The following is a 19,743-nucleotide window of genomic DNA, read 5'->3' as shown; positions in this document are numbered from 1 at the left end:
CATATGTCTTGAGCTCGAAACTTCATCCTTCCCTAAGTTATTGTAATGCTCTCAATTCAAATCCTCGCTCTACCTTTAATAATAATAAATTAAAAAAAAAGGGCCACGTAGAGCTTGGGCCTCTGCCCCTCAGGGTGAGCCGGCCTGTCCGGCCCAATTTACAGGTCCATTATTAACCATTGAGTCACGTTCCACTGGCGGATAAACCCTCGCCCTCTTTCCCGCCAAATTCTTCCCGCCAAAAGACGTACTCCTCCTTCGCGCGGTTGCCCTACAGTCATTTGCCCTTTTTAGACCACTGAGGGAGCATTTTAGAGAGAGAAAGTGAGAGGGACTTAACATTGTAATTCTAGAGAGAGAGAGAGAGCATAGAGCAGAGAGCAGAGTCATGTCAGGGTGGGACGAAGGAGCGATCTATTACAGCGACCAAGCGCAGTCGCTCGGCGGCGACGGCGGAGACCCAGGAAGCAACGCCGCAGCTGCTACCCGCCACTCGGTCCTCCAGAAATTCAAGGAATTCATCCGAAGCTTTGAGACCCAGAAAAATGTGTTTTCCTACAGGGAGAGCCTCCTCCACAACCCTAAGTACCTTCTCGTCGACATTGAAGACCTCGATTCTTTCGACGCCGACCTCGTCGCAAGGCTCCGCTCTGCCCCCTCCGATTACTTGCCTCTGGTTAAAACTTGACCTCTTGTTTAATTATCCCCTATCGATTTCATTTAATCATTTTATTTGTCTGTTAATTAATTTTGATTTGTTTTAATTTTGGGGATTTTGTAGTTTGAGAACGCCGCCGGTCAGGTTTTGGCGAATTTGAAGACGAAAGTTCCGGGAAACGAAGGGAAATTGGAGGAACGGGTGCCGGAGGATGTTCAGATCTTGCTGACCTCCAAAGAGGACCCGGCGTCCATGCGCCAGCTCGGGGTTGGTTGTTTCTTTGTTTTTTGGCTTGGTCTTTGTATCTTCTGTTTGGTTGATGAGAAAGTTTGGGAAAATGATTAAACTTTTATTTCTAATCGAACAGAAAAAGTTGTTTATTTGAGCAATGAAAATCGGGGGGTGTGATTTTTTAGGAGTTATGGTTTGGTTATGATATATAATTTTGCTTTTAAATTATTGTAGGCACAATGTATATCAAAACTCATCAAGGTTTCCGGGATCACTATAGCTGCTTCGAGGGTCAAGGCGAAGGCGACTTATGTGATTGTCATGTGTAAGAACTGTAAAAATGTGCAGAGGGTACCTTGCCGGCCAGGTCTTGGTGGGGCAATCGTCCCTCGCTCTTGCAACCATATTCCTCAGGTTTGTTATATTCCTGTTCTTATCTTCCTTTCTTTCGGCGTTTGTCTTGCATTGGCTTTCTTTTCTAGTTTGACATCTAATACAAGGGATTGGAAATGTTTAGCCTGGAGAAGAACCTTGTCCGCTTGATCCGTGGGTTGTGGTTCCTGATAAGAGCAAGTATGTTGATCAGCAAACCTTGAAATTGCAAGAGAATCCAGAGGTGATGATCTTAATTTATTAAGGAAACGAAGTTCAAATTGAATTATGGAATGTTCATTAATTAGTGGTCCCCCACACCACCCCCCCCCCCCCCCCCCCCCCCCCCCACCACGGTTTATGAAGGATGTACCTACCGGAGAGCTTCCAAGAAATATGCTTCTATCTGTGGACCGTCATCTTGTTCAGACAATTGTGCCTGGCACAAGATTAACCATCATGGGCATTTATAGCATCTATCAAGCTTCCAATTCTGCCACATCGTGAGGATTGTTATAACTTTTAGATGAATATTTTAATATCTTTGTATTCTGCACTTCACTGCTTAACTTCAATGTTTACTCTATTCGGTTCTATGTAGTCACAAAGGAGCAGTTGCTGTTAGGCAGCCTTACATCAGAGTGGTAGGAATAGAAGAAGCAACTGATGCCAACTCTCGCGGTCCCGCTGCTTTTACACAAGACGAGGTATTGGTTGAACTCAATATTTGGGAATATCTTTAACGTCTTCTCCACACTGCTAGTTAGTTAAAATATAGGTGTTCATGAAATTGTGCAGTATATATTCAAGCACTAGATGGTGAATGTTTTTGTCATATTTTAATTGAAGTAGGCTTTGTTATGGAACCAGTAATATGATTTTTCAACCATTTTTCATATGTTTGCAGATAGAAGAATTCAAGAAGTTTGCTTCAGAAGATGCTTATAAAAATATATGCTCGAAAATTGCTCCCTCTATATTCGGTCATGAAGATGTAAAGAAGGCTGTGGCGTGTCTTCTGTTCGGGGGATCTAGAAAGGTATATCCTGAATTTGTCTTTTAGTACATGTGTGGTTTATTGATGGTAACAACTAACAACCCATCTTCATGTGAGCAGCATTTGCCTGATGGTGTGAAGCTAAGAGGTGATATTAATGTCTTACTTTTGGGGGATCCATCTACCGCTAAATCACAGGTTGGTTCTCTTATATTTATTTTATGGGCTCACAAAATAAGTGGCAGTATACAATTTATCGCAGAAAGTATCTCTGTTAGTTTAAGACCTATTTTCTTAGCCAAGTGAGAATAAGACAGTTTATGCTCTTCTTCCATTCTACAAATAGCACATGCTGATTTGATTTCAACTCTTCTGTAAAGTTTCTTAAGTTCGTCGAGAAGACAGCTCCGGTGGCCGTATATACTTCAGGAAAAGGGTCATCAGCTGCTGGTCTTACAGCTTCTGTGATCAGGGATAGCAGTTCTGTAAGTTCTTGATCTTCATTTGATTTTAATTTACGGATACTTGTTGTCTCTAGGTTTGCAATGCCTTTCACAAAATATTAGTGAGGTAGTTGTCCTCTCCTTTGGTATGAAAATGTCTCTAATTTCAATTTCTCGGTGCAACCCAGCGTGAGTTTTATCTTGAAGGAGGAGCCATGGTTTTAGCGGATGGAGGTGTTGTCTGTATTGACGAGTTTGACAAAATGAGATCAGAGGATAGGTAATGCAAGCTGGATAGAGATCTTGATCTGCTTAACTTAGTATTTTCATGGAGTTATAATAGACTACATTGTTGTGGCTTAGGGTTGCTATTCATGAAGCCATGGAGCAGCAAACCATATCCATTGCCAAAGCAGGAATAACAACCGTTCTTAATTCTAGAACCTCTGTGCTTGCAGCTGCTAACCCTCCATCTGGACGTTATGACGATCTTAAGGTACACTGTCACCCTAGTTGATCCATTTTAAGAGTTTCACCTGCAACTTGTGATTTCTTTGAATACTAACTGACACTCTTGCTTTCTTTCAGACTGCTCAGGATAATATCGATCTGCAGACGACAATTCTTTCGAGATTTGACTTGATATTCATTGTTAAAGATATCAGGATGTACAGTCAGGATAAGGTATTTTTAATATTGCCAGTTCGAAGTGTTTTGCTTAAGTACTTTGGGAGTACAATTCTTTTTTTAATTTTGGTGGGCATTTCAACACCAAACATGTACTATATCTTTGAGTGTCACTGCTGGTCCACTTTGATTGTACTTCCTTTTCCATCAGTAACTTGACTCAGCTTTTCAATGACAGATTATAGCAAGTCATATCATAAAGGTTCACGCGTCTGCTGGTGCAGCACTTGGTGATGGTAGAGTAGTTTCTAAAGAAGAGAATTGGCTGAAGAGGTATACCAATTTGAAGCACAAGTTCATACATACATATCCAATGCTGCCATTGAAATATCAATAATTTGCTGAATTTTTTTTTTTTCAACATTTGCAGGTACATACAATATTGTCGAACTGAATGCCACCCCCGTTTATCAGAAACTGCGTCGAGAGAGCTGCAGAGTAATTATGTGAAAATCAGACAGGTATTCTTGCTGTTAACTTATTGTATTGAGGATTGAACAGATGCCAACCCAAAAATTCTCATATGGTACTCAAAGAAGTAGGTCATTGCTAAAAGGTTTTTTTGGGAGTTCCATTGGATTTCTCCGTTAACGGGGTCTACTTATTGGTGTATTGTTCAGAAGGTTCCAATTGACGTCATCTTCACGAATTTTCTTATAGGACATGAGACAGCTAGCAAATGAAACCGGAGAGGCTGCTGCAGTCCCAATCACCGTAAGGCAGCTTGAAGCTATAGTGAGGTTGAGTGAGGCCCTTGCGAAAATGCAACTGTAAGTATTACTGTATTAGTGACACTGACTGACGCTTAGGAGTTAGGACTTCCAGTCGTAATGTTTTTTTATTAGGAATGGGGACTAGAACTTTGATAACGAAAACCACAATGTCAAATTCAGGCGCCACGAAGCTACTGAGGAGCATGTTCGTGAAGCAATAAGACTATTCAATGCAGCCACAATGGACGCGGCAAAGTCTGGAATACAGCAACAAGTCAATCTCACTGGCGAGATGGCGAATGAAGTTAAGGTTAGTAGAAACTATTTCATTGTCGTCTTTCCTACAAGAAAATAAAAGAAGCAACTGAGTTCTAGATAAGATATCATTTTCGTTCTCTTTCTCATCTTTCTCGTACCATTTTCTTTTCCAACGTGTGCATATTTTTTGACCCTCGAACAGCAAGCTGAAACTCAGATAAGGAGAAGAGTAGGCATTGGGAACCACATATCAGAGAGAAAGCTGATCGATGAGCTCACAAGAATGGGGATGAATGAATCCATTGTAAGTACGAATTTGATTAAATATCCATTACAGTTGCCTCCGTACGTAAGCAACAAATCTGGAAAAGTACGATGGTTGGGATTTGATGCTTTTCGGTTTGAATTGTCTTTCGAATATTGATAATATCACACGCATTAGTGTGATTCAGGGACAAATGAACATCGGAAAAAGGACTATTTCAGCTTCCGCCAACATCTTTTCAATAATTGAACAATCTTGAGTCTGTTGGTGCTTTCATTGATATCACTACTACTTATTTGCAGGTGAGAAGAGCTCTTATTATTATGCACCAGAGGGATGAAGTCGAATACAAGCGAGAAAGACGCGTTATTTTACGCAAAGCATAAATTATTTGTAATAATAATTTTCCTAACATCTTAAACAGTAGTGACCTACACATTTACAGGACAGTTATCTATGGCTTCTGTAGTCTTAGTGGCAAATGTGCCTCAGCTCTGCACTAGTTTGTGTTTCGTCCAATTTTTTCGATGTGTTATGGAAAGAGCTCTTTGTCTACCATGTAAATATAATTGTGAAACCACGTTTCTTCAAGTTCACCCTTCTATGCATCTTCCATGTGACAGTTTCGTACAAAAAGTTAATGAAAATTGATAGGTGTCTTCAGAGCCGGCCCTGAGGGTAGCCAGAGTAGGCGTCCGCTAGGGCCCCCAATTTTTAGGTGGCTAGGTAGGTTTGGACAGAGATGGATGGGAGCTATGCGGGGTTATATACGCAGGAATTTGGAAATCTTTTGTTGCAGGGTCGGCCTCGTGCAAGGAAGAAAACAACCCTATTCCCAACATCATTTTAATTGCATGATTTTACTTAAGATGGTCCCACCATCTTCTTTTATAGCTGCACGTCTTCTTCCCTTTAAATAGTCCTTACCATCTTATTTTTACTTTTTTTGCTTCTCTCTTAAATATCACCTTTATGTTTATTTTTGGGGATGTTATTACCCTATTTTAAGATCACACCACATATATCTTTATTATCTACCTAAAAGGCTAAAACTCTCACCTTTTTGAAAAATGATATTATTTAATGTTCAAATTAATTAGTTATATAAAATATAATAAATTATTCAAATCCCCCTCGTCTGCCTAGGCGCGTATACGAAAATTATTATCCTTTCACTCTAGTATTTTCCCTAACTATAAGATGTTGTCTCTGTAATCCAACAATTCATTCATTTATTGAATGTAACAACATTGTAACAATAGAAAAATGATTGGAATTTGGCGTACTGGGTAGGGACTTCTCTTTTGGTTTGAATTGGTTGAAAAATTAGATTATGTAAACTTAATAAGTGCATTTGCATCTAAAAACGCGAGAAGGGTAATATTTGAATAATATTTGTATATCTTTCTTTTTTTTTAATATTAATTTTTAATGATATTTGATGTAGAAATAGACTTTTCATATATTTAGTGAATTTTTTTTTACATATGTCAATGCACAAAGGATCGGGAGTGAGAGAACTCTAGGGTCCCACTTCAAAAGCTCGCCTAGGGCCCCTAAATTCTTAAAGGCGGCCCTGGGTGTCTTTGGATATAAAATACTAACAAAACTACAATGATTTGCAAGAAACGGAGATGTCAAGATGGTGATATTCCGATTTAATCACGCATGATCATGTGAGGTGACGTTTTGTTTTCAGTTCGGGGTCGGGATGTTACTGTGGCATCTCAAAATAAAAGTCTTAACCTACAAACAACAGGACGATGGACGAAAGTGAAATTTTGCGAAAACTTAAATGGACTCGTTTTGAATAAGGAAAACAAAGGAAGAGAAAAGGGGGTAGGAGGCGGCACAGTGAGGATGGCCTCTTCTTCTTCTTGTTCAGTTGGGTCCCCGATTTCTCTGACTCAGCGCCACCGTCCTCCTCCGAGTCTAAGTCCTAGTTGTATACGGTACGCGGTGCTCGGAGCTGGATTTTCCGGCCTCTACGTCGCGTGGCACATGTTAAAGCAGAGCTCGAAAGACTCCAACATCCGCGTCGACATATACGATGAAGTTGGAATCGGCGGTTCCGGTGGACTTCTTCACCCTTATTCCCCTAAAGCCAAGCTTCTGTGGCGTGCTGCCGACTGCTGGACTGAGTCCTTGAACCTTTTGAGCGCCGCCGTGGCTTCCGCTGCTCCAAATTCTGACGGCCCAATGCCAATTGTTAGAAGAAGGTTCGCTTTTCTTTTTTCAAATTCCTTTCTTTCAGTTTTCAATTGGATTTAAATTTGAAATCTTTGTGTTCCACTTCATCATTCATGCATTGTTGCATTTGTGCGCATTTTAGTTATCTTAAAAGGGTTTGATGAAGTGGATCAGGTAAGTTGGTCACAGTGTGCTCATCCGGTGTGAATTCTGTTAATATTCATCCTCAACGCTATTTGCAGGTCCGGATGATTAAGCGCTGACACCTCTTTCCCTCCTATCTCTCTCTTTAGTTGAGATGCTTTTGCTTTTTGTTTTTATTGATTTCTTGTTCTCATGGTTATTTGTCCAGGCACTGTTTTTAGCATGTCAAAATTTGGTGAAGGAACTTTGTGCTTCTGGCTCCGGAGTCAGAGAATTGCATTTGCACAAGAGTTCAGTTCACAAACTCTTAGACCTAGAAGGTAACGACCCGTGCAATTGATTCAAGCTTTAATTAGGGCTCGTGTTGTAGACTTCTTCGACTCTCTTATAAGATGTTTGTATGTGATGATTCTGTTTGTGTTCCGTATTTCTTATAGTTTAAGGATTCTGCAATTTCGGTGCATCTTTTCATATATTCGCATCTGATTACATTTGAAGTTAGGGGAATACCAGGCAGTAATAGTATGTCTAGGTGCGAAAGCAGACATGCTTCCTGAGCTTGGTGGGAGGCTTCCGTTGAGGTTATGCAGAGGTGTTGTTTGCACATCTTCAGCTTCCTGATGACATAGGGTAAACTTTCTTCTCTGCCTTGTATTAGCATCTAAATGGCCCAAAATTTTGTGATATATGTACAAAACGAAACTCATACTATAAATTTCTTTGTTTAAGAGAGGCGTATCCAAGCCTTGGCCCCTTGATATTGTCAGATGCTTGGTTCGCTGTTCAGCGTCCTCGGTGTTTGTATATGGGCTCGACATGGGAATGGAAATCAAGAAATTCATCACCAAATGTATTTGCAGATGAAGCCAGGGAAGCCCTTAAAGAGCTTCTGCCAAAGGCACGTGCCATTTATCCTGTCCTAAAAGATTGGAAGTTTGCCAGAGCCAGGGCTGGCCTGAGGGCAATGCCGCCACTTACTCCTCATGGCTCACTCCCCCTTTTGGGTTGTGTCCATGACATCGTTGGTGAAAACCGAAGCTCCAACTACTGGTTATTTGGAGGGCTTGGTTCAAGGGGATTGTTGTACCATGGTGGCTTGGGAAGTTGATGGCACTGGCTGTGCTTTCTTGTAATGAAGAATTATTCCCACATGAATTAACCTCTTGGAAGAAAATGAATTATAATTAATGCTTAATTTCTCATTCATTTTTTAAGTTCTTCGAACCAAGGTTCTCATTCGATATGTTTATGGACATGCTCGTGAAACAACAATATACATGGGTTAGGCCAGTTGGCCAGAGAAGTTCAAAATCCTCGTAAATTAGGGTCGGTACTAAACTAAAGTAGCTCGTGCCATGCAACAATTTCACTAAATTAAAGTTCAAGGTACAAAACTTGTCATGTTTTCACTAACTACATGCAAGTCGAGAAGCTAAATTTCCTATCCCAATGTCCATACATAAACTTGGCCTCCAGCAGTGGATCCTGCTAGCATCCCAACATTGTAAGGGTGAGCATCAAATCGACATGGAATCGCAGTCATGTGCGGGCTCTCTAAAGTGAGCACTGTTCTTCCTTCAACTGGGGAGATCACATCTACTCCTCTTTTCACGTTGCCAATGAAGACGTAGGCGTCGTCCCACCCCCATATTGCCCTGTTTCCAGTTTTAAAGTCAGCTGCCAGAAAGCGAAAGAAAAAGCGACCGCGTTCTAGCAAAAGGAAAGTCGGAAACATTTGAAAATTTCAAAATCTGGTAAAAATCATACCTGAACTTAGAAATCCATCTGCTGGTTTTATTATTATGGTATATCATTGATGTGTTCTCAAAATTAACCCCACTTGATATACCAACTGTGTCGTCAATACTACACGAAGACAAGGAAGATTAGTCTGGCCACAGCTAGTGAGATCAATGCAAATCCATTTCATGAATCACCACTTAAGAACATTACTGTTATAACATAGCATTGCAGCGTGGAAGAAAAAGAGACGACTTTAAGTTAGAAAGGCGTAAGATGGCTACCTTGTCGTTGCGAGAAAGCTTCCAGAAGGCGAGAAGTAAGCAGAATGCACAGCCCTATTGTGGCTAATTGTTTGTAAAGTTTTATCTGCAACGATTCTTCTCAGATCCCAAATGCAGGCAGTTCCATCTGTGGAACTAGTGGCCATGAGGTTAGGGTTTGCTGAGCTAAAGTCAACGCTATTGATTCTGTCTTCGTGCAAAGACCACTGGTTTGACAAGTTTCCCGTTCTCTGATCCCAGACGCTTAAACCACCGTGGCCCTCAGCAAAATATAAGCAGTTGGGATCTTTCGACTGTTGGGACATAGAGTATATAGTGTCCTCACTGGAATATACTAGATCAAACACCTCTTTCTCGGCATCCATCAACCGGATATAGCCATCATAACAACTAGTAAAGATCTGCACATAACTCAACAATCATATGTTAGCATATACCACAAGAGTTACTCGAATTCATTCAAGTGATTGCTCACATAAAAGCATGCTGCAAAACAGTGCCAATGTTCGGAAAGATGAGTTTCCGCCTTATTGTCACCAAACTCATTTTCTTATGTTACCACCCAGAAGTTCAGCAGAACAAAGTATATTAGTGTGTGAGCAAACATAACTGAGAATTTAACAGAACTTAAATCTTCACTTTCGAATCGTAAACATGAACATCTCTCTCTCAAGTCTCAACACTCAAATCAAGTTATCATATAAGAATCATTCAGATAAAAATTACCTTTGACATACTGTGTTGCTGAATCAAAATCCCAGAAATGGGACAATTATGCGGACGATACAAATAGATACCGCTTTCTTCATCTTCCTTAGAATCAATATGCCAAAATCCAATATTCCCAAACTTATTCCCAACCGCAATCATATTCGAACTAGTACAGGGAAAAAACTTCACATTCATAATCCTCCCGGGCACAACCCTCGCGACATTCTCCGGTTTTAGAGTCAAAGACTCCAACTTTAAACTACTCCACATTTCATTTCCTTGCTTCTTAACAAAACCACGAGTAAACCCACCAATCCCCTTACTCAAAGGCTCCATCTTCACACCAATTTTAACTTCATTTACTTCCTTCCTAATTGAAAAGCACGAACTTTCAACTTTTCCACCTTCAAATCTGCCATTTTCGCCTTTAACTTCACCTTTCACTGAAGCGTCCAATTGGGGCTTCTTCGAAATATCCAGAATTGCTTCGATTAGAGCTCGATCTGACACTCCTCTGTAAGCGTCTTTCATGCTAAGAGGACCAATATAGCAAGGCAATCCCTTCGACGGGCTTGAAGAATTCATGGTTTTGGCCATGGATTCGAGAGCCTCATCGCTTAGGCCGTTCGCATCTGGCGGTAATCCGCGCGTGCGTAAAGACCGCCTCATGACAATTGGGGTCTGGGTTTTGGGTTGTTTCTTCGGACTGACTTTGTACGATTTGATCTCAACCCTAGAATTAAAACCAGAAATTAGAAACGGGTTTTCAAGAAAATAGTGAATTTAAAGAGAGAGAGAGAGAGAGAGAGAGAGAGAGAGAGAGAGAACCTTGGGCGTTTGGTTGAGGCGGAGACTTGGGCTTTGATGGATTGGAGTTTGAGGGAGGCCATCTTTTCGTCGTTCAGGCGGATGTTCTCGAGCCTCTTGCGCTCGTAGTCTGTGAGCTTCTCAAACGCCATTGGAGAGTATTGCAACGATTGGAGGCAGAGAGAGGGAGAGAGGAAACTGGAGAGGGATAGAGAGAGAAGAGGCCGTTCACAGCGGGTCGGTGGGGTATGTCATTTGCTAATTGACGCGACTATTGGCGGGAAATGAAACTGGCGGGAATGAAATTACACCAAATCTGACACGCTGCCCAATCACGGCATCACGTCTATCATTATGCCTTTAAGAGGCCCAAATCTTTCTAAACGAGAGATGATATCTGTTACGGTTGCGCGATTAGAATGTCTCACGTGCTCTGACATGAAGTAAGGCGGCTGTTTTGAAGATGAGTGGAAAGAGCTTAGGAAGTGATTGGTTCATTTGAATTGTTTAAATTTAATTAAACGGCTTCAAATAAGAGAATTTTTTAAAAATTATAATAATTATAATCGTTGAATTAAATTTAAACGATCCAGTTGGATCGGTCAGGAGGATCTTCATCCTGAGTTCAGAAGAGGATCCTCTTCTTCCAAGAGGAGTAGGATCAAAATCTGGTAGTTTTTGATATTGAGGCCCACTCCCATATCTCTTTATATAAATAATATCATTTGTTTAAAAAAATAATCTTAAAAATTACACGACTGGACTAACTCACAAGTTTTCTCTCATAATGAAAAATATTCATTTTCCTCTTCGTTTGAGAAATGGAGAAGGGCATTGAAACTAAAATTACAAGGGCTCGTTTGGAAGTTTTTTTATTTTTTATTTTTTTTAACAAACAATATTATTTATATTAAAGATAAAAAAAAAAAAACTTAACTTCACAATGAACTTGCAATAATATGATTTAAATTCATCTTTGACGATCATCGAACTTAAGACCTCCCACTTACAAATGAATAAAAATATCACTAGACTCGTAATACTAAGTGAACGTTTGGAAATGTTTTTAAAATGACTAAAAATGCTTTTAAAGAAAGCAGTTATATGTTCCAAAAGCACTTAAAAGGCTTACTGCAAGAAACATCAATCATGCATTTCATGTAAAAAACACTTCAAGTGCTTTTCTAAAATTCACTTGAAATTTTAATAAAGATTGGTTTCAAAAACATTTTTAGTCATTATAAAAACAGTTCCAAATGAGTCCTAAGTTTGTAAAAGGAACCGAAGCATGCATTTTATATATACATATATAAGTTGGGCAAAACAGCTTATGCGAAAGCCTAATAAAACGCCAGGGAAACTGCTAGTCTCCCAAAGGAAACACAACGCCAACAGAAACACAAACTTCCTGTCCTAGTTCATACTACATGCAAACATAAAGTAGAAAATAACGCCAAATTTCAACTTGGAAAGCAATTTGACATCGACACAGAAACTAGAAAATTCACTGCACTCCATCAGTCATATATCCACCGTAAAAGAACTCTCTTTAGAATCCCACCAGGGGGCATTACTATTCTAACTTGGAACTTGTTCAGTAAACCGACAAGATACTTCCTCAAACTTCAAGTTCAATTGCATTGCGTAGAGTGAACAATGAGGTACCGAGACAGAAGAAAATCTATTTACATTCCCAATTACATGGTTCCACATCAACGTAACTATAAACGCAATGTATCCAAGCAACAACAAAAACATTGAACTATTTTGACCAGAAAACCTTATGGATTACTGAGGCTGGGTGGAATCATTGCTGCTATGTTCCAAATTCTATATCCATCACAGTAAGTACAAAATGAACTACACATCACCTCATCAAGATTTACGAGGCAAATGCAACATACCAAATCAGTCATCCAAACAAGTATATCACTAATCAGATCATACAGACAATCCGCAATAGAATCAAATTAAGAAAGACCCAAGCATGACATTAACAAAACATAACGAAAACAGAATAAAAGCATTGGGTAGTCATGATTCAGATTTAACTCAGCTAAATTCAAAAATTGGTCCAACCCAATACTCGAAATAAAATTAAACTACAAATCAAAAGCCAATTTCATAAAGCAATCTCCGCAACGGGACTCTATGGAAGTTCCCAATTTGATTAAACATAAAAAGTTTCCATCTGTTTCTCAGAATTAAAATCTTGACAACCAAGTGGCAGATATAGAGTAGCAGGTGGTCCACCTCAGAACCCGAGCTTGGTCCGGCGCCAGTGCCTGCGCTTAGCGTTGTACCTGAAGCACATGGCACCGTATTAAAGCCGGCAGAAGCGATTTCCAAGAACAAAATCTACATGTAAAAAATAGTAAAACAAAATCAAATGGGGTCTCCTTAATTATAACCTGATGGTGTTGTCGGTCCTCATGCGGATCCAGTGAGGAATGGGTCGGTTCTGCCTCATCTTCTTCGCCAGCTTCTTCTTGATCATGAAAGACTTGTGTGACGGCTGCAAATCCAACCGCCGATATAAAATATCAGAAGAAGAAGACAGAAGTCAACGAGTAGAAGATGCAGTTAGACAGAGAGAGAGCTGGCTTACCATCTTCGCTGTAGTAGCTCGGTGAACGGAGGAGCGACTTGCAGACAAAACCCTAGCAATAGGAAACCCTAATTGCCGAGTCTTGTAATATATAGTTTATAACGTTGGGCTCCGTTGAACAATTGGGCCTGATTTAGATTATGGGTTTTATGGCCTATTGGACAGTATCTGAGCGTGGGGATTTCGTAGGCCCATTTATTGAACTGGTTTACACGGTCCAATTTTTATTTTTTTCTTTTTAACAATCGATATTTTCTACATTAACGAGGAAAAATGGGTTTAACCTTATAATAGATTAGCAATAATGTGGTTTAAATTTTTCGTGATCTCTCACTTACAAGTGAAGAAGAATACCACTAAACCGTAGTATTAAATGGCTACACGGTCCAATTAGTTTAAGAAAAATCTAAAAAGTTAAATTGAGGATTGTTTTTTTTTTTTTCCAACTAATTCAGGATCGGTCAGGTTTTTGATTGGGGAGAGTCTGAATTTTGATTTTCACCAAATTACTTAGAATTGATACTGTTAGTAAATTGTCTACTAATTCACATGATTTGAAATAAGTTTGGTTATTGATATTAAAGTCTCTAAATATATTGTTCTATACTACACACATTTGAAATCGAAAAATATGTGTTGTACTTTAAAATTTTGTTTTAATATACAGTCAAGTAAATTAGGGGAATTTAGTTTATTCAATTTTTCTTTCTTTACTTTTTATATTCCTAAGTTTTTCGAATTTTTTAATCTTTTAACTTCTTCGATTTCTAACTTTTCTTGTTCATGTTAAGTAAGCCTGTTTAAGTTGCATGGGTCCTATTTGTGCTTTTGCCTACAATGTGGCGTCTCACTCATTAATACGGGTTTGTGAAAAATTTTATTAAATATTTATGTACAAATATAACTGCTGATTTTTTGTATAACTCAATAGTATATATTATGAAGTATATAGAAAGAAAAATCGATGAATATGATTAGTAATAAACATAATTTGAGAAAATAGTAAAGGTAGTAGGGTGCGTAGAGTAAAGAGAAATATGATAAAGAGATGCTTAAAAATATGATTTTTGATGGACGTGTTGTCACTCATTTTTTTTATACAATAATATTGATACGAAAATTTACGTTAAATTGTAGAATGACAAAAAATCTGAGAAGAATTCATTAACATTTGTCATTGAGTAAATTCCGTAGTGTGAGCGAACATGTTATCATCCGTGCCGTAACGGGCCTCTACAAGTCACTCTTCTGAAACCAGCCAACCCACGCACGGAAATCCATACAATCAGTGACAAAATTCCAAAAATAACCCAAATCGCATAGACCAAGGCCACGCTCTAATCCGCGCGTGGTCTTAGTCACCCGCCCCACTACAGCACTGCCGCAACCTTCCTCTTCTTCTTCCGTTTTACTGTCTTCCAATCCAAACGCCTATAAAACTACCCACCCCCTCCCCCTCTCGCTCTCTCTCTCTCTCTCGCCGTCTTTTCGAATTAGAATCATCGTGCTTCCCGGCGATTGAACCGACGGCTGCGATTGATTGTTCCAATTCAAAAAAGCACAATGCCTCGCGCTTCTAAGAGAAAAGCACCTCCACCAACTTCGCCTTCCCTCGCGTCCTGCGACGTCGTTTCGAAGCGCGCCGGTATCTCGCTTTCCTCCGATTCTGATTGGTTTCCGATAAAAAAAACCCAGAGAAAAAAAAAAATCATGTATTTTTTATGTAGAAAAAAATTAAAAATCATGAATATATCAGTAGGCAGCTGAGTTAACTTAAGCAGCTAGGAAAGTAGCAAAAGCTATATTTTATTTTGTTCATGAATTTATTTTATTCGGCATCCAGTAAGTATTCGATTTCATTTGTTTTGGATTGTGTCGTAATTTTATTTATTTTGAATTTTGAATTTTTTATGCAATTTTTTAAATTTCAGTGTTTCTGTGTGTTTGAATTTTGAGGAGCAGAAGAACTTTGATATTTCTCAGACCATCTGGTATATTGTGAATTTGAAGTTTTGAATTGTGAAATTACTTTATCACCCTTTGCTTGCCTTTGAAGAAGTGCTTCTGCTTGGCCTCTGGAATTTGGTAGACTGTTGTAAGATTTCATCACACTTTATATAAAATCTAGGCCGTTGATTGGATTTTACAAAACTCATAATATATGTTTTAAGAAGTAATAGAGACATGGATTACTTGGAGCTAATGGTAGACTTGGCGCAAAAATGAGCGCAGTGGCGTTCTAAAATCCATAGAGCCGACCTCACTTAATGGGATAAGGCTTTGTTGTTGTTGATCAAATTACTGTTTGGTTTAAGTATTTACAGAAGATTACCCTTGTAATGTTGGTGGAAATTATAATTCTAAAACAATTTGTATTGTTTTTTTGGATATTACTCCCACCATGTAGAAAAGGTTGAATTTACTTGTCTCTGATGTGCATTTGATGTTGTAATGTTTTTCAGCAACAGGTAAAGGCAGACCAAGAAAGGATGTAGACAAAATAGATAGCCTCTTTGAATCGTACGCTAACCAGTCGTTAAACATGATTGAGTAAGTATACCGTGCCTGGATAAGCGTGGATTTATGAAGTTTCGGTAAATTCCAGTATAATAAATATGCATTTGTCTGAATGTTGTTTACCTTCTTGCTAAACTCTTTATGTTTAATTGAATAGCCCCACAGGAATCGAGGCTCTTTGTTCGGACTTGAAAGTGGACCATACCGATGTTAGAATACTGATGCTTGCTTGGTAAGTCGGTATGTTAATTATGTTTGCCGTGTTTCTGTATACACGCTTCGATTCATTTGTCTTTTAACCTCATTGAATTTGATTGATGCATGACTCAGGAAAATGAGAGCTGCAAAGCAGGGCTACTTTTCAAAGGTAAAACATAACTGTATAGTCGAACTAGGTTGTTCATATCTTCTAGTTTCCCAATTGGCGTGCATGGTTTGCTTGTAATGCATTCGTGTTTGTATTTTTGCGATATGCTCTACAATATTGGATGATGCACTAACTAATTATGTGTATACTGATCAGTATCCCGTATTCATAACATATTTTTCTTATGGTTTTACAAAGAAGATGCTTTCATTAGGAAACAACCCAAAGTATGACAGCCTCTTACTGAAATTTAAGTTTTTGGTATACCCCAAGTGAAAGCAAAGGAGTTACTTATGTTATGTCAGAACAATTCGCAATGTACAGCTTAGGAGATACAATCAGAGGCAATAAGAGATACGTAATACCACAATTAGGAAACAGAAGTGAAGAAGGCGACCTGGTGGACTGAGACTAACTTAAAAAACTTAATTAAGAATTTTGAACGTGTGCAGAGTTTGCTCTAATTGTTGAAGGTCCCTGGAATCTTCAATGTTGTCTTCTAGCGTTACTTCATAACTGCTTGTATTCTAATTGTCATTTCCCTTTTCCGTTTTTCTCTTTCATGTTCTTCTAATTAGGATGAGTGGCAAAGAGGCTTGAAAGATCTACATGCCGACACTATCCCTAAATTAAAGAAAGCACTACCGGGATTGGAGAAAGAGGTAATCATGCTTTCTTGATTTTTTTTTTTTTTTTATATTTCTTGGAGTCACGTGGAATCGTTATTGAGGTGATTTTGGTTCATAATACTGTATGCTGCTTGAAAGCCAGAAATATTCGCTGGTACTAATCTTGCTTTCTTTGTTCGATAAGTTGACAACAGCATCCAAATTTGAAGATTTCTATGCCTTCGCATTTCAATACTGCTTGACAGGTGAGCTTTAGTCTTGACAGGTCTTTTGATAAGAACCTTTTTTTTTTTTTTTTGGTGGAAATCTCTGTCTCGACTGTCTGAAATTGGTTAATTTTCAGAGGAAAGGCAAAAGAGTGTGGACATTGAGACTGTGTGTGAATTACTGAATCTCGTACTGGGTCCTCGATACCAGCTCCAGGTTGATTTATTGATCAAGTATTTGAAGGTATGCTGCCGTGTTGGTTGTTCCTGTGCCATTTTCTTTGAAGCAATTCCAGTAATTGAACATGCATTTGCTTTCTAAAATAAGGTTCCGTCGTTGTTCTTTGATGCCTTGAATTTAACTTTTGGCAGGTCCAAACTGAGTACAGGGCACTAAATATGGATCAGTGGATGCATTTTTACCGTTTTTGCAATGAGGTAAACTTGTGTTTGCTTTTATTTTGTCCAGAAATTCCGGTTCCTATGTTGTATCTTTACACATTTTAGTATCTTCTTCTTTGGCTTGAAATCCTTGCTGTGATTTTGGGAGGCTAAACAACAGCACTCTGTCGAGTAAAAGATCATCACAAAGACTCTTTCCGTGTAAAATATTTGGTATCATAAGAAAAACTACGAGTTCTGATTGTTGTTTCTTTACTTTTGGCAGATAAGTTTTCCAGACCTGAAAAATTATGATTCTGATCAAGCATGGCCGGTGATTTTTGATAACTTTGTTGAATGGGTGAGAGACAAGCAAAGCTGATTCCGGCATCCTTACATTCCCTTTTGTTAGAATACACCGATTACTCTAAGAAGGTAAAAGAAATCTCTCTTCCTAATTCTTTCCGTTCCCTTTCATCGGGGGTTAATAGCTTAATTAACTTAAATTGTATCCCTTATTTTCCAAGAAGAATGTTTTAGTTCTACAATTATAATTGACTTCGTTCGGTTTGGTCTATTTGCAGGGCTTGTCAACAATTCCGCCAATCGGTTCTACTACCAAACCATTTGTGCTTGAGGGGTTTTGTTTTCGTTTCGAATTTCATTTGGGAGGTGGTTCGGAGAGATGAGAAATGCTACAGTTTTGTGATGAGGAAATTTTGCAAGAGTCTAATTATACAAAAATGAGTTTGCAATTTGTTTTTGGGAGGTATGTTTTTCACTGGCCGATTGGTAAAAACGTTGTGGTTGTATTATGTAATTTGTGATATTCGAAACTATAATTTACGGGAAGGGGAATTTAAACTTCGGTGTTAGGAGGCACACATACTGCCCTCCTAGCTCATGTTGCGATTACGTGGTTCGATTGAGATGAACATTTTTCAAAATATAAATTGAATGTGGCTCTTGATCAAGTAAAATAACAAATCTCCAATCTACTTAGATTCATACTGCAAATAATATAATTAAGGTTCATTTCAATAATCTAAACACTCGATGAATCGATGCTTTACATATTAAACATGAAACAGCTGCGAGTTTGCCGTAGGGAATTCGATCTCTTCATCTTATCATTCGTCAAGAATCCATGACTTTGAAGCTGCAGTTTTAAAACATTCATTGTTAAGAATTTGATTTGGAAACTAAATTAAGATTAATGCAAAATTAGGATTTAATTTATCAAGGAAAAGTGGGTCAGTTTACCTTGGGCCGAAATCTTCCAGTCACTATCAAAACTGAGGGCCCAAAAGAAGTATCCACGAAGCCCAAGGGCCTGAGCAAACCCTATCTTCGCGGCCGTGGTGAAGGCATCATCGTACGAAACCCACGTGGACCCGTTGTACGAATATACGGATACAGTGTCCACGTCATACACTACAGTTGCGCCCGATTGGTTTAGTAGCGTCTCGACTTGATGGTAAAACAGCATCCCTGCTCCTGGGCCTGGCCCAATAGCGGTGGCTCCAAAGCTGTGATTTTTCGGGTTTTGGAGCTCCCACGACCGGCCGTAGAGGGCCAGGCCCATAACCAATTTCTCCGGGGGTATCCCGGCCTTGATCCATGACCTAAGCCCATATATTGAGTTTACGTTACTATTCGGGTTCCACAATGCTGCATTGGGCCCTGTGGTATTGCTCCAAGCCCCGTTGTAGTCGTAGCACATTGGATTGATCCAGTCCAAGTACTTTTTCAGTGACGACGCCGGGTAGGATCGGAGGACGGCATCCAAGAAGAAGTCGGCCGAGAAGTAAACGGCGGCTGTGAGGAGGAGAGGAGGGCGGGCCGTGGATTTGGACTCCTCCTTGAGCGCGTGGCGCCATTCTTTTAGCAGGTGGCCCAAATCCTTCATTTCTTTTGGGCTTTGAGGGAATTCCCAATCAAGGTCCAGCCCATCAAACCCAAACTTACGTGCAACCTCTATGGCAGATTGTATGAATTGTGAACGTGACGAAGCTTTTGAGGCCAAGCGAGCAAAGACGAATGGCAGTACCACGCCGTCTGCTGCGCCGCCGATGGACAAAAGGGTCTTCACTGGCGGAGTTTTGTGGCGGAGAGTGGTGGTGAAATTGGAGAGGAGCAAAGCCGTAGAATTTGGCAAGTCAAATTTGAAAGTGACATTATTTGGCACAAGAAAAGCATAGAAAATGTGGGTGAAGAATGATGTGTTTATGGCTGAAGGTGGGAAAGCATCCGGCGAAAACGAAGGATAATATGCCGCTTTCACCGCCGGTGGAGCCTCGGCCGTGCAGCCGGTGTTTATGATCATCAAGGAACATAAGAGAAAGAGAACATGCAAAAAGTTGTGGCTTGCCATTTTTGTTACAGTAGATTATGAAGGACAACATATCAAATTCGAACTATATAAATAAAAGGAATTAAGCAAAACGTTAAAAATTATGCTATATAATTAATTTAGGAAGTAGTTTATTGTTAATTTAAATATTAAGTTAAGATTAAAACAATTTCACAAGAAAT

The 19,743-nt window shown here is 39.3% G+C and overlaps 7 protein-coding genes across 7 annotated transcripts; 4 read left to right on the top strand and 3 right to left on the bottom strand.

Moving 5' to 3' along the window:
• The first annotated feature begins 326 nt into the window (after window positions 1-326).
• Window positions 327-5,215, top strand: LOC137707982 (DNA replication licensing factor MCM5-like). The gene is made up of 18 exons (XM_068446945.1): window positions 327-676; window positions 782-925; window positions 1,124-1,303; window positions 1,407-1,505; window positions 1,628-1,764; window positions 1,863-1,968; window positions 2,169-2,300; window positions 2,379-2,456; window positions 2,639-2,743; window positions 2,890-2,981; window positions 3,065-3,197; window positions 3,290-3,385; window positions 3,567-3,661; window positions 3,759-3,849; window positions 4,049-4,158; window positions 4,282-4,411; window positions 4,562-4,663; window positions 4,927-5,215. Exons 1-18 carry the CDS (start codon window positions 389-391, stop codon window positions 5,008-5,010), a joined length of 2,202 nt encoding a protein of 733 aa, XP_068303046.1. The 5' UTR covers window positions 327-388; the 3' UTR covers window positions 5,011-5,215.
• A 1,190-nt stretch (window positions 5,216-6,405) lies between these two features.
• Window positions 6,406-8,164, top strand: LOC137708425 (uncharacterized). The gene is made up of 4 exons (XM_068447507.1): window positions 6,406-6,843; window positions 7,167-7,278; window positions 7,457-7,588; window positions 7,688-8,164. Exons 1-2 carry the CDS (start codon window positions 6,485-6,487, stop codon window positions 7,177-7,179), a joined length of 372 nt encoding a protein of 123 aa, XP_068303608.1. The 5' UTR covers window positions 6,406-6,484; the 3' UTR covers window positions 7,180-7,278; window positions 7,457-7,588; window positions 7,688-8,164.
• LOC137739184 (uncharacterized) lies at window positions 7,505-8,066 on the top strand. Its single transcript, XM_068478758.1, has 2 exons — window positions 7,505-7,539; window positions 7,688-8,066. Exons 1-2 carry the CDS (start codon window positions 7,505-7,507, stop codon window positions 8,064-8,066), a joined length of 414 nt encoding a protein of 137 aa, XP_068334859.1.
• Window positions 8,165-8,259: 95 nt separating the features above from the next.
• On the bottom strand, window positions 8,260-10,968 carry LOC137708417 (uncharacterized). The gene is made up of 5 exons (XM_068447495.1): window positions 10,522-10,968; window positions 9,709-10,426; window positions 8,983-9,383; window positions 8,726-8,824; window positions 8,260-8,613 (listed from the first exon to the last, which is right to left on the bottom strand). Exons 1-5 carry the CDS (start codon window positions 10,650-10,652, stop codon window positions 8,400-8,402), a joined length of 1,563 nt encoding a protein of 520 aa, XP_068303596.1. The 5' UTR covers window positions 10,653-10,968; the 3' UTR covers window positions 8,260-8,399.
• Window positions 10,969-12,515: 1,547 nt separating this feature from the next.
• On the bottom strand, window positions 12,516-13,163 carry LOC137746022 (large ribosomal subunit protein eL39z/eL39x). Its single transcript, XM_068486073.1, has 3 exons — window positions 13,109-13,163; window positions 12,912-13,015; window positions 12,516-12,803 (listed from the first exon to the last, which is right to left on the bottom strand). Exons 1-3 carry the CDS (start codon window positions 13,109-13,111, stop codon window positions 12,755-12,757), a joined length of 156 nt encoding a protein of 51 aa, XP_068342174.1. The 5' UTR covers window positions 13,112-13,163; the 3' UTR covers window positions 12,516-12,754.
• A 1,293-nt stretch (window positions 13,164-14,456) lies between these two features.
• LOC137749065 (uncharacterized) lies at window positions 14,457-18,112 on the top strand. The gene is made up of 10 exons (XM_068489251.1): window positions 14,457-14,753; window positions 15,571-15,658; window positions 15,783-15,857; window positions 15,956-15,992; window positions 16,571-16,654; window positions 16,806-16,866; window positions 16,965-17,071; window positions 17,200-17,265; window positions 17,495-17,643; window positions 17,793-18,112. Exons 1-9 carry the CDS (start codon window positions 14,672-14,674, stop codon window positions 17,588-17,590), a joined length of 696 nt encoding a protein of 231 aa, XP_068345352.1. The 5' UTR covers window positions 14,457-14,671; the 3' UTR covers window positions 17,591-17,643; window positions 17,793-18,112.
• Window positions 18,113-18,213: 101 nt separating this feature from the next.
• LOC137739107 (nod factor hydrolase protein 1-like) lies at window positions 18,214-19,582 on the bottom strand. The gene is made up of 2 exons (XM_068478637.1): window positions 18,472-19,582; window positions 18,214-18,218 (listed from the first exon to the last, which is right to left on the bottom strand). Exons 1-2 carry the CDS (start codon window positions 19,580-19,582, stop codon window positions 18,214-18,216), a joined length of 1,116 nt encoding a protein of 371 aa, XP_068334738.1.
• Window positions 19,583-19,743: the final 161 nt, after the last annotated feature.

Source organism: Pyrus communis, chromosome 1 (assembly GCF_963583255.1).
Source record: "Pyrus communis chromosome 1, drPyrComm1.1, whole genome shotgun sequence".
Lineage (NCBI taxonomy): Eukaryota > Viridiplantae > Streptophyta > Magnoliopsida > Rosales > Rosaceae > Pyrus > Pyrus communis.
This window is presented reverse-complemented; position numbering and strand designations above follow the sequence as displayed.

What these genes read in the sequence shown, in the direction of transcription:
- LOC137708417 (XM_068447495.1), bottom strand. Translation starts at nt 10,652, where the DNA reads ATGGCGTTTGAGAAGCTCACAGACTACGAGCGCAAGAGGCTCGAGAAC. An exon ending in GCCTCAACCAAACGCCCAAG is followed by an intron (nt 10,427 to 10,521) that starts GTTCTCTCTCTC and finishes TTTTAATTCTAG; the next exon opens with GGTTGAGATCAAATCGTACA. An exon ending in AGATGGATTTCTAAGTTCAG is followed by an intron (nt 8,614 to 8,725) that starts GTATGATTTTTA and finishes AACTGGAAACAG; the next exon opens with GGCAATATGGGGGTGGGACG.
- LOC137749065 (XM_068489251.1), top strand. Translation starts at nt 14,672, where the DNA reads ATGCCTCGCGCTTCTAAGAGAAAAGCACCTCCACCAACTTCGCCTTCC. An exon ending in CAGTCGTTAAACATGATTGA is followed by an intron (nt 15,659 to 15,782) that starts GTAAGTATACCG and finishes TTAATTGAATAG; the next exon opens with CCCCACAGGAATCGAGGCTC. An exon ending in TTTACCGTTTTTGCAATGAG is followed by an intron (nt 17,266 to 17,494) that starts GTAAACTTGTGT and finishes TACTTTTGGCAG; the next exon opens with ATAAGTTTTCCAGACCTGAA.
- LOC137739107 (XM_068478637.1), bottom strand. Translation starts at nt 19,582, where the DNA reads ATGGCAAGCCACAACTTTTTGCATGTTCTCTTTCTCTTATGTTCCTTG.
- LOC137708425 (XM_068447507.1), top strand. Translation starts at nt 6,485, where the DNA reads ATGGCCTCTTCTTCTTCTTGTTCAGTTGGGTCCCCGATTTCTCTGACT.
- LOC137739184 (XM_068478758.1), top strand. Translation starts at nt 7,505, where the DNA reads ATGCTTCCTGAGCTTGGTGGGAGGCTTCCGTTGAG. An exon ending in GGTGGGAGGCTTCCGTTGAG is followed by an intron (nt 7,540 to 7,687) that starts GTTATGCAGAGG and finishes TCTTTGTTTAAG; the next exon opens with AGAGGCGTATCCAAGCCTTG.
- LOC137746022 (XM_068486073.1), bottom strand. An exon ending in AGGACCGACAACACCATCAG is followed by an intron (nt 12,804 to 12,911) that starts GTTATAATTAAG and finishes CATGTGCTTCAG; the next exon opens with GTACAACGCTAAGCGCAGGC.
- LOC137707982 (XM_068446945.1), top strand. Translation starts at nt 389, where the DNA reads ATGTCAGGGTGGGACGAAGGAGCGATCTATTACAGCGACCAAGCGCAG. An exon ending in TGATCAGGGATAGCAGTTCT is followed by an intron (nt 2,744 to 2,889) that starts GTAAGTTCTTGA and finishes GGTGCAACCCAG; the next exon opens with CGTGAGTTTTATCTTGAAGG. An exon ending in GCCCTTGCGAAAATGCAACT is followed by an intron (nt 4,159 to 4,281) that starts GTAAGTATTACT and finishes TGTCAAATTCAG; the next exon opens with GCGCCACGAAGCTACTGAGG.